Source organism: Mus caroli, unplaced genomic scaffold (genome assembly GCF_978045245.1).
Source record: "Mus caroli unplaced genomic scaffold, Mus_caroli_1 scaffold_14, whole genome shotgun sequence".
Classification (NCBI taxonomy): domain Eukaryota; kingdom Metazoa; phylum Chordata; class Mammalia; order Rodentia; family Muridae; genus Mus; species Mus caroli.
The window spans coordinates 69,485,540-69,505,588 of NW_028227269.1; the positions used below are offsets into that span (position 1 = coordinate 69,485,540).

A 20,049-nucleotide genomic window follows, 5' to 3' on the forward strand; every position below is an offset into this window, starting at 1 on the left:
TAGAAGCGAGTCTGCTCAACAGCTTGTTATTTGGTGGATTGTGGCAGTAAATCGGGGCGAGTGGGGGAACCCGGCGCAGGAACTGCCGCTGCGGCCGGGAGCGGTGCTGCCCGGACGGGGACCCACGGCGATCAGTGGGGTGGCAGACTGGAGAGCTGACAGCGCTCTGCACCCGCAGTAGGTAGGTGGTCAGCGGGGGCCGCTGAATGGGCAAAGCGGCGGGAGCAGCTGCTGCCGCGATGGGGTCCCGGTGCAGTTGGGAGCTCCGCAGGCGGGGAGGGGGATGCAGGGCGGGCTGTGCCCGGGGCGCCGGGCAGCGATCGCGTCCTAGAGTCGCGGCGGCAACTGCGGGCACGACCGCCTCCGCCGCCTCCCCGGGAAAATGGCTGTGGGGCTGGCCGCGCCGCTAAGTTTGCTCGGGAGGAGCGGGCTGCCGGGAGAACCGGCCCCCAACTCTGCTGTGCTTCTTTGGCGAGGACCCGCTGCTGGACCGCGGAGATCGGGGTGCCCGCGCCTCTCCGGGCTGTACAAAAAGTTGAGGCGGGCGCGGGAGGAGACGGCCGCTGCGGCGGTGCGGCTCGCTCCCCTCCCACACCCTGTCCTGCCGCCTCCCCGCCCCGCGCCTCCCCCGCCGGGTCCCCCCGCGCCGGCCGCCGCCGCAGGCCGCCGCCCCTGCCCCCCGGGTGAAGGAGCGCTTCTCCTTCCTGACATGGTGCAGAGCGGAGGCAGGAGAGCAATGGCGCCGTGACACTCCGTTGCTGCCGCCGCGGGCCGGGCCGGGGCGGGCCGAGGGGGCCGAGCGGCGGAGGCGGGGCGCGCGCTAGAGTCGGGGCCCGGCGGGGCGCGGACCCGGGAGGCCGGGGCGCAGGGGCTGCGAGTGGCCGACGAGGCGGGGGCGCGGTGGGCCGGCCGGCCGGGCAGGGGCGGGACGCGCTGCCCTTTGGCGCGCGTGGGGCTCACTGCCCGCCAGGCTTTGGCTGCCCGACGGGGGTCTGTCCCCGGGGGCCGCGGAGCTCGGCCCCTCCCCGCCTGCATTTGTTTACTTTCTTTCCCGGTCTCACCCCGCCTTGGACTGATCCTCTGCCTCTCTTTTCCCTGCTTTGGCTCTAGCGCCCGGGAAGAGAACTCGAGGAAGCTGGAACCCCACAGGTCACCAGTCAAGATGAAGGTAAGTGGAGCCAACTCTTCGTAGCCTTGTGCCCCGGACGCTGCCAGTCCGGAGGCTGCAGTTGGGGAATGGCAGCGTTTTGTTACTTAGAATTGATTTCTTTACTAAGAACCACTTTTAGGAAAATGACATGTGAATGGGTGAGGTGTGTGTGTGTGTGTGTGTGTGTGTGTGTGTGTGTGTGTCTGCAGTTGGGGAATGGCAGCGTTTTGTTACTTAGAATTGATTTCTTTACTAAGAACCACTTTTAGGAAAATGACATGTGAATGGGTGAGGTGTGTGTGTGTGTGTGTGAATGCAGGCGGTCCAACACTCTCTAGCAGTTAGCACTTTGAGAAGATCGGTGCAGTCTTTCGATTTTCAAACACTTCAGTGTCAAAAACACCTTTCAAGAAGAAAAGCTTTTGTCCTGCTTTGGTTTTTGCAAGGTTGTTTTGTTTTGTTTTGCTTTTGCTTTCTTTAAAAACCTATACTTCCCTCTTTCCACTACCGATGCCATTTTCTAAAAGACTTGTTATGTAGCTTGAGTAACAGAGATAATCTGTTCTGTATATTTCTTGGGAAAGAAAGTAAACTAAGGTGATGACAATATTTAGATTGGTTAGTTCAGTCTTCATAATATATATCTTAAAACGTGGATTCTATGTGTAGCTTTTGAAGCTTCCTAATCTTACAAACATCAGTGGCCGCCTGCTTGAAGGGAAAGGAAGCTTTCATAACATTCTTCAGAATTAGGTAGGATACTGTGGCTCTTGTTTGTTTCTGGTCAGATACTTACCAAAAAGTATTCCTCTTCATTTTTTATTCTTTTTAAGTAGACTGACATTTAAAAGTGCATGATTAACGTTGTACTTACTGTTCGGTGTGTGTGTGTGTTAAAATAGAAAATATATAGTTGTTTTTGTTTCGGTTATTTTGAAACAGTATACTTTACCCAGGTTAGCCTGGAACTCAGGATGTAGACTCTCAAGGCTGACCTTGAACTCCCTTGACATCCTCCTGCTTCTGCCCAAGTGCTGGCAGGATGAGCATGCTATATCATGCCTGACTCGGTTTAAGTGTATTACTTTCTGAAATTCTCAAACTTCCTCTTATTTTTTTTTTTTATTTTGGAGTGACACAACTTCCTTTAATATAACTTGGGAAAATGAAAATTTGTTTCCTACTTAAAATATTTAAAGTTAACATTGATATCTTTGTACATATAATGTTGAATTGGTTGCATGTATACATACAGCTTTTGAATTAGGTAACATCACAGACTGAAATAGCAGTTGTCTGTTACTCTCAAGATTAAAATGATTTATAGATGGAAGTTTCTTACATATTTCAATGTATAATTCTGACCATGACTATTTCCTGTAAGTGGGTGTTTTCTTTCTTTCATTCTTTCTTTCTTTTTTTTAATTGTTTTGTTTCCATGATTTCTCTATGTAATAGAGAATATGCTGGCATAGAATTTAAAGAGATCTTGTTGCCTCTGCCTCCACCTCCTACCATGCCCAGCTACTAAGGTCTAAATAAAAATTATTTTAAGTATACTGAGACCAAAGCTGTAAACTAGAAATGGCTGCAGCCTTTAGCTATCAGTTTTCATCTGTTGAACTTAGATTTAAACCTTTCCTATGCAACCTTCAGCCAAAGCAATTTTGGAAAGAGGTTTCTTAGTTTCTTGTGTATAGAGATACATTGTATCAAAAGATAATGCTTTAGCCAGGCTTGCTGGCCCTGGCCTGTAATCCCAGTATTTAGGAGACAGAGACAGCCTGCACCTTGTCCCAAAAACCCAAAGCAAACAAAAGAAGATGTTACTTTCCTAATCTGTCTCACTAAGCATTTAATTATGTATTGTTAATATTAACTTTGTAGCAGTATTTCTCTTTAATGTAGAAAATAGAATCACCTGGGGGCCCCAAACTAATAAAATTTATGAGACATTCAATATAGATATATTTCTTCTTTTTATTTATCTTTCTCTCTCTTATATATTAAACTGTAGAATTTTTTTAAACATGTACTTCAAAAAAAAAAAAAAAACCTTTTTTTTTTTCCTACTGGTAGTTTCCAGTTACAACTTTTACATCATCAGGAAATGAGTACGTAAAATGAAATAGTGTTAATAAGTTGTTTGCTTTAGGAGGATTTTGCAAATTATCATTGTTGTTAAGCAAATAATTTCAATGTTCTAGTGACTTTAGATGTAGTTCCTTTTGGTGCTGTTAGAGGTCGGGTAAAGGCGACCAGTAGTGATGTTTGGCATCTCTGTTCTCTCTTCACAGGCGGCAGATGAGCCTGCCTACCTGACAGTGGGAACTGATGTCAGTGCCAAGTACCGAGGGGCCTTCTGTGAGGCAAAGATCAAGACTGTGAAAAGGCTGGTGAAAGTCAAGGTAAATGCGCGAAGGCTTTGTAAGACAGCCCAGGCTTGTCTGGCTGTCTCTGAGGACACAAAGCGGGTTATTTGGTGTACTTCGAGTGACAGCAGGCAGAGTAGGGACAAGAGTCACTCCTGTTCAGTGCAGCAGGCTCAGTACATTGAAAAGATTGCAGCCCATGGTAGCCCAGAGGGAGAGGTTGAACATTGTCAGCTTTCTGTTGAATCAGTGCTGGGGCAAGTATCATTGCATACTAAACTGAAAGAATGTATTTAGAACTGAAAAATAAAGAACTCGAGCTGAGAAATGATTCCAGAGGGCTTCATTTCAGGCTAGCAAGGTGTGATGCTTGCGTTATTTGGATCATTCCTGTTTATAGGAGCGTACTGGGGCTATCATTTGGTGTCTCCCTTTCTTAATCAGATAATGACAGTTTCAGTGATTAGGAAGAACAAAGAAGTAAAATTATGTTTTCAAGATAACATTAAAAATGATTCATGGAGTTGACACGCGCATGTGCGTGTGTGTGTGTCTGACTTTTTTTTTTTTTTTAAGATTTATTTATTTATTATATGTAAGTACACTGTAGCTGTCTTCAGACACTCCAGAAGAGGGCGCCAGATCTCGTTACAGATGGTTGTGAGCCACCATGCGGTTGCTGGGATTTGAACTCTGGACCTTCGGAAGAGCAGTCAGGTGCTCTTACCCACTGAGCCATCTCACCAGCCCGTGTCTGACTTTTTTTAGACAATTTCTGGTGACCATCCTGCCTTTGCCTCCTGAGTGTTGGGATTACAGACGTCAGCCTCTATGGTTGGCCAAGACGCTGATTTTTTAAGACCAGGGAAAGCTAAAGTTAATACATTTCCAGTAGAATTAGGAAATACAGAAAAGGATGGGTTGATAAAGACCTGCAACCTTTGAGAAATCTGTTTACACATTGCTTTCCTATAGATCTTTTTTTTTTCTCTTTTTGAGATGGGGTCTCATGTAGCCCAGTACAATCTCAGCCCCACTAAGCGTCTGAGAATGAGTTTGAACTTGGTCCTCTTGCTTCCATTCCCAAGTGCTAGGATCATAGGCTGAGGCAGCACGCTGGTTTTTATAGCATTGATGGTAGGATTCAGCTTCGTTCATGCCAGACTCCCTTTGCCTCGTGAGCCACATCGCTAGCCCCTGTCTGCTGTTCTGCATACTCTGCTAATGTAGGTACAAGAGCATCTTCATGTATATAACTATTCTTAACATTGTAAAGCCATAAAAGATGACTCGTGAAAGTCCTTGACAACTCTGCACACACTGTCTACAGTCTTCCACACTGTGTTGTGCTCGTCATTGTATGATTGCTAGTATTATTATAATCATGTTTCTACAGTTTGTGATATGCCCTATTCAGCTACATATTTGATTTCATTTATCTATTTAAGATTTGTTTATTATATATGCAGCAGTCTCCTGCATGTATACACCTGCAGGCCAGAAGAGGGTGTCAGATCTCATTATAGATAGTTGTGAGCCACCATGTGGTTGCTGGGAATTGAACTCAGGATCTCTGGATTAAGAGCCAGTGCTCTTAACCTCTGAGCCATCTCTCCAGCCCCATATCTGTTTTCTTAGCAGAGTTAAGTACTGTGAAAAGGAGAGGACAGCTCAGAGTTTCTGTTTCTACTCCTGATTCATGCAGGAGGGCTTCATGTCTAGGGGTCACACAGAGTCTCTGGAATGTGGATGAAGAAATGACAGACGAGTGAGCTAGTGTACTGGTGCTCAGGATGTGCCTTCCAGACCAGGAGCATTAGCCCAGCTTAGGAACTTACTCAGAGGGAACAGACTCAGAGGGACTCTGTCGCAAAGATTCTGAGTGAAAACCTCTGGGACTAATTTAACAAGCCTAACGTTTCCAATACAATCAAGATTTAGAAGGCCTTGGTCTCAGAGACTGTGACTCAAGTAGTCAGTAGACCCAAGTATGAATCTGCTAGTGACACTTGCTTGTTAGGATGCCATTTGACATTTTTATCTTCTTCATTTCATACAGCCTTTTAACTTTGTAAACTAGAAATGTAGACTGCTGAATATTTGAGAGTCATTGACAGTTTTAACCTTTAAAATATACATATATATATTATTGTGACTCTTAGTTGTTTATTTAAAATAATATGATAATCATTTTAGGACTTCTCATACACTCCCATTACCCAGAATTTCTTACTCTGCTGTGCTTTTTCCCTGTATGTGTGGTGGAACTGAAGGAACAAGAGCATCCAGAGGGATACTTTGTTGTGACTGAATTGCTTCTAGTTGTATCATAAGACTTTTTTCTTGAGACAAAGTTTCTTTATGTAGCTTTGGCTGTCTTGTAACTCTGTGTAGACCAGGCTAACCTTAAACTCACAGAGATCCACCTGGCTGTCTGCATCCTAAATGCTGGGATTAAAGTTATATGCCACCAGGCCAGCCTCAGGGGGCTTAAGGACCACAAGAGCTCTGTTTTTAAGTAGGCAATAAAATGTGAAGGTTTTAAAAAATATTTTGTGACAGTCAAAACCTTTTCTGACTTGTTAAAATACACTAGAAGCAGTTTTCCATTTTTATAGTTCTCACTGGATTATAAATGTATACTTTGTCCACTGGGCAAGCAGTTATTAAGTGGCTGTAATATGCTCTGACACTTGCTAACTATAAGGGGGAGAGTAATGAAAGAGGGCTCCAGCCCTCAAGGAGCTCCCAGTTAATGAGAAAGAGGATAAACATAAATACAAGACAGTGTAATAACTGTTCCTGCAGAGGTAACCACGGGGTATTAAGGAGGCATCTGCAGGGTTACTATAGATACATTGTTTCAAAAGTAACTTCCAGATCCTTTTGTTTTCCAGGTACTTCTGAAGCAGGATAACACAACACAGTTGGTGCAAGATGACCAAGTAAAGGGCCCTTTAAGAGTACGTATGTGGGGGGGAAAAAGAGAGAGAGAGAGAGAGAGAGAGAGAGAGAGAGAGAGAGAGAGAGAGAGAGAGAGAGAGAGAGAGAAACTTTTGCCTAGTTCAGAATCAAAAATAGTGAACCATAGGTAAATGCTATCAGTTTTCAAGCTCCACTCTTACACACACTTGAATTTCTATAGGCATGTGAGTCAGAAAACAAAATACAGATATATAATAGTGTAAGTTCATGATATTACAATGATTGCATCCTTTAAGAACATCAATCATAGCTGGATTAGTTATTTATTTAATTCTTTTCTTGTTTTGTTTTGTTTGAGTTGGTGTTTTAGGTGGTCTCTTAGCCTAGGCTGTCCTAACACTGTAGCACAGACCTCTGCCTCCCAAGTGCTGGGATTGCAGGTTACCGCTGTGCTTGGCTGACAGAGGAGTGTCATGCTTTCTCTTGTCTTTTGTTTTGAGTTTAGGGACTGAATATGTGCATACATATACATATATATTAAGCATGCTTACTTGTTTGTTTGTTTTGAGACAGAGTCTTACCATGTAGCCCTGTTTAGCCTGGTGCTTACTATATAGGACAGGCTAGACTTGAATTCACAAAAATCTATCTGTGGGGCAATGCTGCCTTGCCCAGTTTGACTATATTACTGTTTTTTTTTTTACATTGTTGCAATATTTAAGATGATGCCTGTGACATGTCAACTACCATAACTTTTCTGTTCTTCTGATTTATCAAACTATATTTGTTTCATTATTCAATTTGACGAATAGCAATATTATATTTTCTATTCATTTCTATTTATGCGGTAAGTCTTTGTTTTGTCGAAATACCACTTTGGTTAATATCTGATATACAAAGGCTTGGAAGCTGAAAGAAGTTTAACTGGTCTGTTCCTCTCTCCAGCTGAACGTTTATCTGAAAGGTCCCTTAAATCCAAGTGTTGAATCCTGTACTCAGTGTTTTGATGAAAGAAAACCAAGAATTTTCGTTGTATTATGGTTTCATTTTAGCTTATTGGAGGTAGTGCAATGTGGGGAACAAACTCTGAAGTAAGATATTTAGTCAGACTTGAATCCTAGACTATGCAAATTCTCTTTAATTTGTAAAATACAAGTAACAGTTCCCTTAATTATGCCAGAGAACTTTGGGCTCCAATTACACAATGAAGACTGAAGCATCCTAACTGATAATTCTGCCTTATTCCAGCTTGTGTATTTATTAAAAATTTCCTACTTGGATCACATAGTTGGTGGAAGGTGTTTGGTCTGTACTTTTAAATCTTGTAAGAAAAGCTGGCTTTTATGTTTTAGGTTGGAGCTATTGTAGAAACAAGGACATCTGATGGATCTATCCAGGAAGCCATTATCAGCAAATTGACAGACGCTAGTTGGTATACTGTGGGTAAGTAGTAACTTGACATATGGCTTTGGCCATATGTTATAAATACATTTGTTATAAATTTGTTATAAATTTGTTATAAATACAGTGATGTTGTGTGCATTGGCAGGGACAGGCATTCTAGCCTGTGACCTTCCTGGCTATAGCTAGCTAAAGCTGTGGTGGCATTCAGCTGGGAGCCAAAGCAGGTATCAGTTAGATGGCTTGCAAGTTTTTCTCTTTATCTAAGAGTACTTCTGTTGCACTGTGCTTGGACGTCTTGTCTTCAGGAAAGTAACTTTTTTTTCATAAGGCAGTCTCCTATTATTTCTGTAACTGCAGTAAGGGTCGCACAGGCATTATCCTTGTTGCACTAAGGATCATGTAGTTGTTACAGCAGAATGTGAAGATGGGACACGTTCTGCCAAGTAGATTCCAGCCTACGTACTTGTAGCTTCATGTTTGGTCATCTGTGTAGTGGATTCTCTTGTCAGGACCTTTCAAGAAGGATGCATATAGTGTTAATATGAATTCATTCTGATTCTATGTATAAATTTACGCTGGTCAAGAGTGGTGGCAAATACCTTTATTCCCAGGATTCAGAGGCAAAGGCAGGTGAATCTTGCTGAGTTGAAAGCCAGCCTGGTCTACATAATGAGTTTCAGGCCAAGCGTGAGTATAATGGTCCATTCCTGTGATCCTAGAACACAGAGGCAAAAAGCAAGAAAATCTGTAGTTGGAGACCGTCCTTGACTGTATACTGAATTTGAAGCTAACCCCCGGGGTACATGAGACTCCCATCTCAAAACAAAACTAAAACCCGAGAGAAGGAGCAAGTGTCACAGTATATGCAAATTAAGCCTTCAGCGTCGCACAGAAGTGCTGAGGTTCTATATACTGAGAGAGGAGAGGGGGGGTTGTTGGTTTTCCGAGGCAGGGTTTCTCTGTGTAGCCCTGGCTGTCCTGGAACTCACTCTGTAGACCAGGCTGGCCTTGAACTCAGAAATCCGCCTGCCTCTGCCTCCCGAGTGCTGGGATTAACGCCGTGCACCACCACTGCCCGCTACTCTATCTAACTCACGCTTTCCAAGGGCTGTTTTCAGAACTTTGACTTCTTTGGCTTCCTGGAAGCCGTGGTTCCTGTGGTTCTGTTAGTCTCAGCTGTATGTTTTTCATTGAGCTAAATTGATAAACTATTATTGATAGTTTTTAAGGCCTTAAAAACTGCAATTAAAGCCGGGCGTGGTGGTGCACACCTTTAATCCCAGCACTTGGGAGGCAGAGGCAGGCGGATTTCTGAGTTCGAGGCCAGCCTGGTCTACAGAGTGAATTCCAGGACAGCCAGGGCTATACAGAGGAACCCTGTCTCAAAAAACAAAAAACCAAAAAAAAACAAAATAAAACAAACAAAAAAAACCCTGCAATTAATAATAATAATAACTGAGATTAATTTGATAGAAGTATGCTATATTAAAGGCTTGGTAGCTACAGAGTTATGTGAGATTATGGGAATATTCAAATACTGGTGGTATGTCCTCTGCACCACTCACTCGAGGCTACATTCAGAACCTGTATGATGCTTTCTTTACCTGTGCTCTGCAGAAGCATACCTGTGCTCTGCAGAAGCATACCTGTGCATCTTCACATTTTCTGTTTTTGTGTTCTAGAATAATCATTGAATTCTAAGTCTGTTCTCTACACGAATAGCGTTTTGTCAGTTCTAGAAAGTAGCTGCTAGTGAGTATTATTTACAGTGCTCTTCTGTGGTGGATAAGTTCAGTAGGTCTTAGGGATGCCAACGCAAGCTTTCTTTGTATGAACATCCTGAATGATTCTGACGCACGCAGTTCATGTAGAGAAAACAACCCATATGGGCCAGTGACATGGCTCAGTGGACAAAAATGGTGGGTACAAGCCTGGCAACTGAATTGGGGTGAACACCAGAACTAATGGAGTGGGAGAAGAGAACTAACCCTCAAAATGCTCTCACTTCTCCATGTGTGCGGCATATGTGCACACACACTAAACATCACAGAGCCGGAGGGCTGACATACTGTTCTTGCAGAGGGCCAGAGGTCGGTTCTCAATAGTCTGCTTGGGCAGCTCACAACTGCCTGTAACTCTAGCTGCAGGGGGTTTCAGTGCCTGTGGTCTCCATGGTAACCTGCACATATGCCTTGTAATTAAAAGTAATAAAAATATACCTTTAATGAATAAATATTACCAAAAAAGAGAGACGGGTGGTAGGGGGAAGAAGGAAGGGCGGAAGGCAGACCACACAAAAAGAAACACTTATTTGGGAGAAAAACTAAAAATCACTGGAGCACAGTTACAGTTCAATGATAGAGTGCTCGTCTGTAGGCTGGGGTTGTGATCTCTCTACCATAAAAAACGCAACCAAAAGAAAATCATTGGGTTTTGCACTTAAATGCATAAATGAGGTTGCTCTGTAAGTGTTTAAGGTTTTAAAGTCACTATTCACTTAAGTACACTCAAGATACCACCTTACTGTAAGTAAAGGCTTACAAGGATGTGGACCATTCAGGGCTGATCAGAGGGTGGGGAATATAATCACAAGTGGAAAGGACAGCGTTGGAGAAAATGAGATGTGTGATCTCTCACAGGTCATAAAGTTACTCTGTGCGTGTGTGTGTGTGTGTGTGTGTGTGTGTATCTGAGAGCGTTTGAGAGAACACTTAATTGTTTTGTCTTCTGAAGTTTTCCTTTAAATTTCTAAAAAGTATTTAGTAGATAAGAAAATTCGGTGATCCTTGTGCCTCAGTATCCCTGGTCGCAGCAATCTTGGGGTTTCATTTGCTTGTTTGTTCCTTGGAGGGGTTGTTAACAATACTTCTCACCCGATGTGATGGCTCCTTTGTATAATCCTAGTACCTGGGAAGTTGAAGTGTGAGACTTCCTTCCTTCAGATAATTTTCTTCTGCTTTTGTGTCATGCATGTCTGCCTTCCCCTAGGCTCCTGCTTCCCTTCTCACGAGTTTCTTTATAGTTTTATTTCAAACATGTGTGCATACTCGCGTGCACGCACACACACACACACAGTTGGAGTCTAGGTCTCATGAATACATAGCACTTGTCTTTCTGAATGTGGTTTATTTCCCTTTACGTAATGACTGTGAGCTCCACCTATTTACCATGCGTGTCATGATTTCAGTTTTCTTCATGACTGTGTGAAATTCTGGCATCTGTGCGCCACAGTTTTGTACATCTAGGCTGTCTGATTTCCTCACTGTAATGAATACTCTGCAGTGAAGATGGACGTGCCAAGCGTGTGTCTGGTATGTTGGCTTAAGGTCCAAGCATGATCCAGGAGGTCACGGAGTAGTTCTCTTTGAGTTGGAACCTCGGCGCGAACTTCCCTAGCAGCTGAGCTGGTGCGCTCTCTCCTCCTTCATGCCCCGTTCTAAAGGTTCTTCTTCCTCTGTGTGCTTACCAGAATTTGTGACAATTTGTTTTTGATGACAGCCTCTCACTAGGGGAAATGGAATCCCAAACCACTTTTAATTCACATTCCCTGATGGCTGAGGACAGTGAGTACTTTCCCAGGGATTTCATGGCAGTTTGCAGGTTTTTTTCAGAACATTGCACTCAGTTCATTAGCTCAGTTATTGAGTGGATGCTTTAGTTTGTTTTGGTTTTGTTTGAGTTTTGCAGTTCTTTATATATTGTAGATATTACTAATTCCCGGTCTGGCATATAGTTGGCAAAGACTTTCTTTCATTTCTAGGCTTTCTTCCGGGTTCGAAGCTTTCCGTGTAGAGCTCCTCCAGCTCTTCGCTTAGGTTTATGCCTTGGTGTTGCTGCTTTAATCATGAGATTGTTCAAGTTCTTTTTCTCAGCAAGTTCATATCACTAGATCGAAAAGCTAATGAGTCTGTGTTGATTTTTGTGTCTGGCTGCTATGCTGAACGTTTTTATCAGGCCTGGGAGTTCACAGTTCTGAAGAACATGCTCCACAGCCATGTGGGCATGTCACACTGCATGTGTGGAAGTCAAGGGACATCTCAGCCACGTGGGCATGTCACAGTGCACGTGCGGAAGTCAAGGGGCACCTTTTGGGATTCAGTTCTTTCCTCCTATGCTGATCCCAGCATTCCCACTCATGTTAAGTTGGCCCACAGTTCCTTTAAACCCCTAAGCATCCTCGCCTGCCCTTCATTACCTACATGTTCAACTGAATAACAGTAATCGAGATAGTGTGTCTGATGAGAATACTGTAGAACCAATAGCACAGAGCAGACAGCTCAGAAATATGTCATGAGCATGAGTAACGACTTCAATAACTGTTTTGAGAACACTAGACATTGTGTGAAGAATGGAACCAGACCTTTATCTCACACAGCACGTGAGAACAACAGAAAAAGGATCAGCTGTAAACTGAAGATCGATCAGCCTGCTCTTTCTCCATCAGACGTAAGGTCTCTGTCAGAAGCTGAAGTGGACTTGTTACTGTAGCGGAAAGCTGAAGCCAGCACCTCAGTAGACATCCTCAAAGGGAAAGCACAGCCAATGCAAGCTTGCTTTAAATCAGCAGTTCCCATCCTGTGGGTCGTGACCCCCAAAGACCACGGCAAAACAGATACTTATATTACAACTCATAACAGTAGCAAAATTACAGTTAGGAAATAGCAACAAAAATAATTTTCTTATTGGGGTCACCATAACACGAGGAACTGTATTAAAGGGTCACAGCATTAGAAAGGCTGAGAACCACTGCTCTAAGTAATGACATTTTGATTAATGACTGAAAGCACTTTTTAAATTATTTTTAATTTCTATGTGACTGTGTGTGTTTGTGAATTTCTGTGCATCATATGCATACAGGTGCCCATAGAGACCAGGAAAGAGTATTAGATCCCCTGGAAATTGGAGTTATAGCTGATTGTGAGCCACCCCGTGGATGTTGGGACCTGAACCTCTGGGCCTGCTACAAGAGTAGCCAGTGCTCTTACCTGCTGAGCCATCACTCCAGCTCCTGGTCTGTGACTTGTTTATTGTTCGTCTGAGACCCCAGCCCTTCCTAGTCACTCTTCGCTGCCTGACCCAGCTAAAGCAGCTTTGTTCTGTATGTTTCTTCTACAGTAAGTAGCCTGTATAGGTCACTGTTTAAATATTATGTATATGGTTATTTTACCTGCATGTGTGTGTACCACATGTGGCTGATGTGAGGGGTTCAGGAAAGGATGTCAGATCCCCTGGGATTGGAGTTAAAGACTTCATGGAGTTATGAGCCTGTGTGGGTACTGGGACTCAAACCCAGATCCTCTGGAAGAGCAGCCAGTGCTCTTAACCACTAAGCCATCTCTCCAGCCTCCCATTTCATCCTTTGTACTGTGTGTTTGCTGTTCCTGCTCTGTGCTTAAATGTTGGATACTTAATAATCATGTTATTGAGACATACACTTTCAGGACAGTAGGATGCTTGGCATATAGCCTAAGGGCGGTGACATAAGCAGTATCACCTAGGTGTGTGCTGAGCTGTACCATCTAGGATTGTGATGATCTCACAGTGATAAAATCACCTAGCCACACCTCACTCCAGACAGGCTCCATGGCTGATTGATGTGTGACTGCATTGATCATGAAGGAAGTTAAAACCGTCCTGAGGTATCATCTCATACTTGTCAGATTAGCTGTTACCACAAACACAAGATGTCTGCATAAGAATGTAGGGCGGAGGGGACCTTTGCTTGCTGTTGGTAAGAGTACATACAAAGTAGGGAAACCAATACGGAGAGCAGTGTGGAGGCTCCTCATGAAACTAAAAAGTGAACTTTTGTTGTTTTTCCAGACAGGGTCTCTCTGTGGTAACCCAGGCGTGATCAAACTCACAATCCTGCCTCAGCCTTCTGAGTGCTTGGGATTATTAGGCATGGGCTACTATCGACACTTGATACAAAATAGACAGACCGTATACACATCCAGCAATGGCACTTCTGGATTTATGTCTAGAGAAATATGAGAACAGGCTTCAGAGAACTTTGTGTATTTCTGTGTTCACTATGACTTTCTTTGTATGCATGGTGGTATGGAATTCCCCTAAGCCTCCATCAGGGGTGACTAGGTAGACTGTAGTCTGCTGCCATGGGATATGCTTGGGCTCAGGGAGACTGGAAATTCTTCCACTTGCAGCTGCATAGATGAATGTCGTGTTCAAAGATACAAGCTTGACATAGAAAATCAAATACTATACCCTGTCATTTGTACTTAGAGTTCACAAAGGTCCAACTCACAGACGGTGGGATGAAGGAAACTGGGGAAGGCAGGGCTGAGGACTGAGGGAGATTTCAGTCAGGAGGAGTAAGTGAATGGGATGTGGTTAGTGCCTGTATCCTAGCACTTACGGCACTAGCACCGGGAAAGCATCTTGGCCAGTTACTAATAGTGCACTGAGATAGACTTTAAATATTTTCACCACAAAAAAAATGTGAGGGATTACATGTGCAAGGATGTTAGCTTATACACATGTATTACGAACATCATGTAAAATGCCATAAACTTCTATATTTTGTTTTGTCAGCTAAGTAAGTAAAAGTAAATGATTTATTTGTTTGAGTCAGGGTTTCTCTGTGTAGCCCTGGTTGTCCTGGAATTTTTTCTGTAGACCAGGCTGCCCTTGGTCTACAGATATCCACTTGCCTCTGCCTCCCATGTGCTGGGATTAAAGACGTGCACCACCACCACCTGGCAAAGTAAATGATGCTTAAAGGACAATTCATTATACCTAAAATATGCATATTTAAAGTTTTTACTTCGTTATATGAAATATTTTGTTCCATCATAATTGCTGTGTGTATGTATATATATGTATATGTATATATACACATATATATGTATATACTGATAATTTTAGTTTTTTGAATTTTTTACTTCCTCTTCCTTGTAGCAAGCCTGGGAACAATAGCCTAGTGTACAGTAGGCTTGTTACCTAGGGTGGTGCACACTCATTTTATACTTACTCCTCAGACCTACTGTCATTGATCCTTTTAATTATCTTGGAGGTCATTAACCTGCTTCTATATTTATCTATAAAAAGAAAACTGTGATTTCTACCATGCAGATGCTGTTTTGTGGGGCTAGCATGTGGTTGAAGTTTAGTAAGTGACAGTCGAGTAAAATATCTTTGGATGGTTGCCTTACTTTAGGCATTTATTATCCCATGGTGTCAATCAGTTTTAGGATAACAGGTAGACAGATCGTCTATACTTAGCAGCATATTATATTATGTTACATTACATTCCCCTGGATTGTCTGTTTCCTTGCATTCTAGAGGAGTGCGGTTAGGGTGTACATATTTGTTTGCATTTGTCTAATTAGAATGATTACTGTTGCCTTGGGTCTTAGCTTTGCTGTTTTTCTGTAAATACGCTTTTGTTTCTGTATAATATCAGATGTAATCATTTTGGGCTGTGCTGAAATGTCCAATGAATTATCTATACAAACATCTCTACATCTTGCCATGTTTACCCCCACCTGATTAAATCTTTGTAGTCTCACACGATATGCTGGAAATCTGAGAAGTTCCTGAGAAAGGCCAGCTGACTCCACTTGTTTTGAGACATTCTTCCTGTGTAGCCCATGCTGGCCTGGAAGTCAGGGCAGTCTCCTGCCTCGGCTTCCCACATGCTGGGATTCCCCCACACCTGACTTTCACATCACTGATGGCCAGAGCTATCTTTGATGACAGAGATGTCAGGGTTAGTAAGTCCGTTATGATCTTGCGCTCTCTGTGGCTTCGGGAAAATGGTAACATTTACTAACAAGCGTGTTAAGTACCCAAATGTATGCATCTGTATAGTGTGGGTTAAAAATCTCTTTTAAGATTTCCTCATTATATAGCCCTGGCTGGCCTAGAACTTACTGTGTAGACCAGACTGGTCTTATACTCACGAAGCTCAGCCTGCCTCTGCCTTGTGAGGGCTGAGTTAGATTCTTAGCCTGTTTCTCTTTGTTCATAGAAGATTCCTGTGTAAGATGACAAGGTAGCTGTTTGCACCACAGTTCCTTTTAAGAAATCCTTTTTGGGGCTGGAGAGATGCCTCAGTGGTTAAAGCACTGGCTACTCTTCCTGAAGACAGGGCTTTGAGTCCCAGCACCCATATGGTAGCTTACAACTGTTTATGAGCCCAGTCCCAGGGGGTCTGATGCCCTCCTCTGGCTCCCATGGGCACCATGCATAACTATGGTGCCTAGACATACATGCAGACAAAACATCAAACAAACAAACAAACATAAAAGATTTTTAAAAAGACAACAAGAAATCCCTTTGTTGTTGGTTTTTTTTTGCAGTATTTTCAACCCATAATAATGGGTGTTGAAACAAAATGAGTTTTTCTCATCAAAAGTACAACTTTATATCAAAGTGATTATTTATCTATCAAGAATTAAGGATAATGTTATTGAAGTTTCTTCATCAGAACATTCTAGGGTTTCCACTGATAAATGATAAAACACTATGGAGAATATTTTCTTATATAAGTTTGATAGTGCCAATTGGTCTTAGTTTTTTTAGGTTGATTTATGTGTATAAGTGTCTTGTCCACATGTATTTATGTGCACCATGCACATGCCTGGTGCTCACAGTGGTCAGAAGGTGGTGAGTGCCCTGGACCTGAGGCTACAGATGGTTGGGAGCCAGCATGTGGGTTTTTGGAACTGAACCTGGGCCCACTGTAAAAGCATCCAGTGAGCTTAACTGCTGAGTTTTCTCCCCAGCTCCCTATTGGTATTAGATTTTTTACCTTTTCTCCTCATACTTCCATTCAAATGTCCATTGTAACTCTGTGTGCATGTGTGTGTGCGTGTGTGTGTGTGTGTGTGTGTGTTTTAAGGCAGGGCTTCACTGTATAACTCTGGTTATCCTGAAATGTCTTAAGTAGACCAAGCTGGCTTTAACTGCATGGAAATGGGCTTGGCTCTGCCTCCTGAGTGCTGGGATGATGTGTATGGCGGTTCGCACCATCATGACTGGCTTGATTTTATTCTTTGAGATATCTTGCATAATGACACAAATACATGAAGAATTGTGTTAAGTTTGGTTTGTGAGGTCAGGGATTGGGATTTTTAAAAGAATAGTTATTCATTTGCTGTGCTTGATAATGCAGCATACATCACCTTCACTCATACCCCCTCACACAACACACAGTGGGGATCGAACTCAGGGACTTGTACCACCACAGAAGCCTTCTACCACTGAGCTAGGGGCAATAGGGGCAAGCTCTATATTGTAATTTTGTCATACATAGTGTGGGCAATAATGCTCAGATTGGTGATATAATCCTAGGGATGTCATAGGGGGGTTGTTATCCTGCCTCCCTTATCTCTGCCCTCCTCATATCACCACCTGGATGGCTCAGAACTCATGATTTCCCTGCTTCAGCCTCCTGAGCACTGGGATCACAGATCCAGGCCACCAAGCTGTTTGCAGGCATTGTTTATCTTATTGAATTTGCAGGCAGCCATTCATTTCTGTGTCATAGACAGGACCCAGCATGGCTGCTTTCCTTTGAACGTATGTCAGGAGCTTTTTATTTTCTTAAGTTGTCCTCTGCATGTAAAATATTTTCACTGAGAATATATTTCATCTCAGAGGAAGAACTGATTGAAATAGGTAGATACTGAGCATGTAAGATTGCTTTTTGCAGAAACTTCTTCAGTCTTGTTTGTTAAGAGCAAGTGTGTGATTTGAAGGCACAATACTTGCTAGCAGCACCCATCAAAAAACAATGCCAGAGGCCGGGTGCTGTGGCTCATGCTTTTAAATCGAGGACTCTGCTTTCAGGAAGCAGAGGCAGGTGGATCTTTATGAGGCTGAGTACCCCCGCCCCCTGGTCCACATAGCAAGTTCCAGGACAGCCAGGGCTATGTAGAAAGACGGTGTCTCAAAAATCCAAAAGAGGGTAAAAAAGTCAGGGTTTTATTTTCTTATTTATTTTTGGCTTTTCAATACAAGGTTTTTCTATGTAGCCTTGACTGTCCTGGAACTCACTATATAATAGATCAGGCTGGCCCCTGACTCAGATCTACCTGTCTGTGCCTCCCAAGTACTAGGATCAAAGGCATGCGCTATCACACCTGAATAAAAGTCAGGATTTTAATTCTCAGATGTTATACCAATTCATTCTGCTTAGTATGGAAGGATGGGGGTGGGTAGGGTGTGCATGTATATGTGTGTATGCGTGTTTATTTGATATGAGAATTTCACTATGTAGCTCAGGCTGCCCTGAATCTTCTGGTGAGCCTTGCATCTCATCATCCTGAGTATTTATATATTTTGCAAAGCAGTTATAGGACTAGGATCACAGGTTGAGACCACACACATTGTGTACTCCTTAGAAAAAGGATTAGGTGGCCATTTATGTGACATGGTAAGTAATACCTCAGAGTAATACTGTGGGGCCTGGGTGTCACTGCTAGGTTGTCAAGCTTTCTCGGCAAGTGTCTTTTACCACCTCAGCCATTTTCAAGACCCATGCTTTTTATTTTGTTCTGGCATTTTATTCATTTTTATTTTATATGTAATATTTATTCATATTTAAATTGATTTATTTTGAGACTGCATCATGTTGTTCAGCCTCCTGCCTCAGTGTCCCATTTGCTAGGATGATGGATGGGTTGGATCCACCATCACTAGTGGTAACCATTGTAGTGTATGTGTCTTTCCTGTGAATATGGTTGTTGGTAAAATGCATATATACTTTTGAATGAATATGCATTCACTATTTGAAGTAAGGATTTTATCTTTGTATTTTATTGTTGCATAATTCTGGACAACTGTCATCTGAGAATATTTACTTTTTAATAAACTGTAAGTGACAGGTGGTAGAACCGATATATTCTGAAAATTTTAACATTAAAATCATCAAATACTGTAGTTAGGGTTTTGAAAATTAGGGATAAATTATAACTTACTTGGATTTTTTGACTCTTACACATTACCAAGTCAGGCTGCCATCAAAAGGTACAACCTTGGCTGCCTCACACAGTGGTCTTTCTGGCTGTCCATTCAGGGACATCCCTCCCTCCCGGAGATTCACGGCCTCAGTTAGTGCCTTTCCTCAGTCTCAAAGGGAAATCCTGTCCTTGATCTAAACGTAGAATGAAGTGGCCGAAGTTGGCAAGTTCTGTTGCTTGCTGGGGCTAGAACATGGTCCTCTTGTTCAACTACATCTTCACCAGCTTTCTGTTTTCCTTGGTTTCCTTGACTGCCTAAGCTTGGCTGTTCTGAACCTTGCTCTGTAGACAATGCTGACTTTGAACTGGGAGATCTGCATGCCTGTTTCCTGAGTGCTGGGATAAAAGGTGTTTACCACCACAAGCTTTTCTTTAATTCCTTTTCACAAGATACAATTCTGTCTGGGTGGGATCTTGTCCTGAGGTCACCACTCTCTTAATTGCATTTAATATCTTTAATCTGTTTATCTCCTTGAACACAGGATTAGCTCCACTCTTCTTCCTGGTGCCCCTTTAGCCCTTGAAGCATACTTTTTTATAGTTTTCCTTTCTCAGCTTTCTACCTTCAACCAAAATGCTCTTCATAAGAGTGAACCACAGGACAGAGAATGTGTTAGGCTGTTTTGAGACTCCCTTTGCCAATGTAATTAAGCTAAATCCTACCTTCGCCTCAGGCAGACTATTTGGACAAGAGTAAAAAGCAGCCACATTCTTCACTAAAATAGCACAAGAATGATCTCTAGGCAACATGCTAAAATTCCTTTCCTCTGAAAAAATTTGAGCTAGCACCCCAAAGTTCAAATCACCCTAAGCACCGTTGTCTTCCGCTTCCTACTGGGATGACCCAGTAAGCCCCACTTAAAGCATTCCGCTGCTATCCAAATCCAAAGTCCCAAAATCCATGTTACTCCAGACTAAAGCATGGTTGGGCCTATCACAGTAATATTTCATTCCTGGTACCAGGAAGCAGGATGTGTTTTATACTGGGTGTAGCTTGAGCATTTAAGACCCCAAAGCCCCGCCTCCATAGAGACACACTTCCTCTAACAAGGCCACACCTACTCCAGCCAAACCAAACCTCCTAATAGTGCCATGCCCTGTGAGCCAAGCTTTCAAACACATGAGTCAACAGGGATCATACCCATTCAAACTACCACAAGTTCCGAAATAGTAATAACACTGTTTACATTGTTGATTTGTTTTTTTGTTTTTT

At 42.8% G+C, this 20,049-nt stretch overlaps 1 protein-coding gene across 4 annotated transcripts in view; it reads left to right on the forward strand.

Annotated features, from left to right (window-relative positions):
- The first annotated feature begins 31 nt into the window (after positions 1 to 31).
- The window catches only part of Arid4a (AT-rich interaction domain 4A), a 67,991-nt gene continuing 47,973 nt past the window's right edge, over positions 32 to 20,049 (forward strand). Inside the window, exons 1-5 of one of the 4 annotated variants that reach the window (XM_029484880.2) lie at positions 32 to 181; positions 1,111 to 1,168; positions 3,448 to 3,558; positions 6,420 to 6,485; positions 7,800 to 7,890. In XM_029484880.2, the coding sequence (XP_029340740.1) occupies positions 1,163 to 1,168; positions 3,448 to 3,558; positions 6,420 to 6,485; positions 7,800 to 7,890 (274 nt within the window). In that variant the 5' untranslated portion in view covers positions 32 to 181; positions 1,111 to 1,162. Of the gene's footprint in view, positions 182 to 946; positions 1,169 to 3,447; positions 3,559 to 6,419; positions 6,486 to 7,799; positions 7,891 to 20,049 lie in introns of those variants that run through there. The other 3 variants (XM_021179405.3, XM_029484881.2, XM_085830435.1) reach the window with 3 other exon arrangements.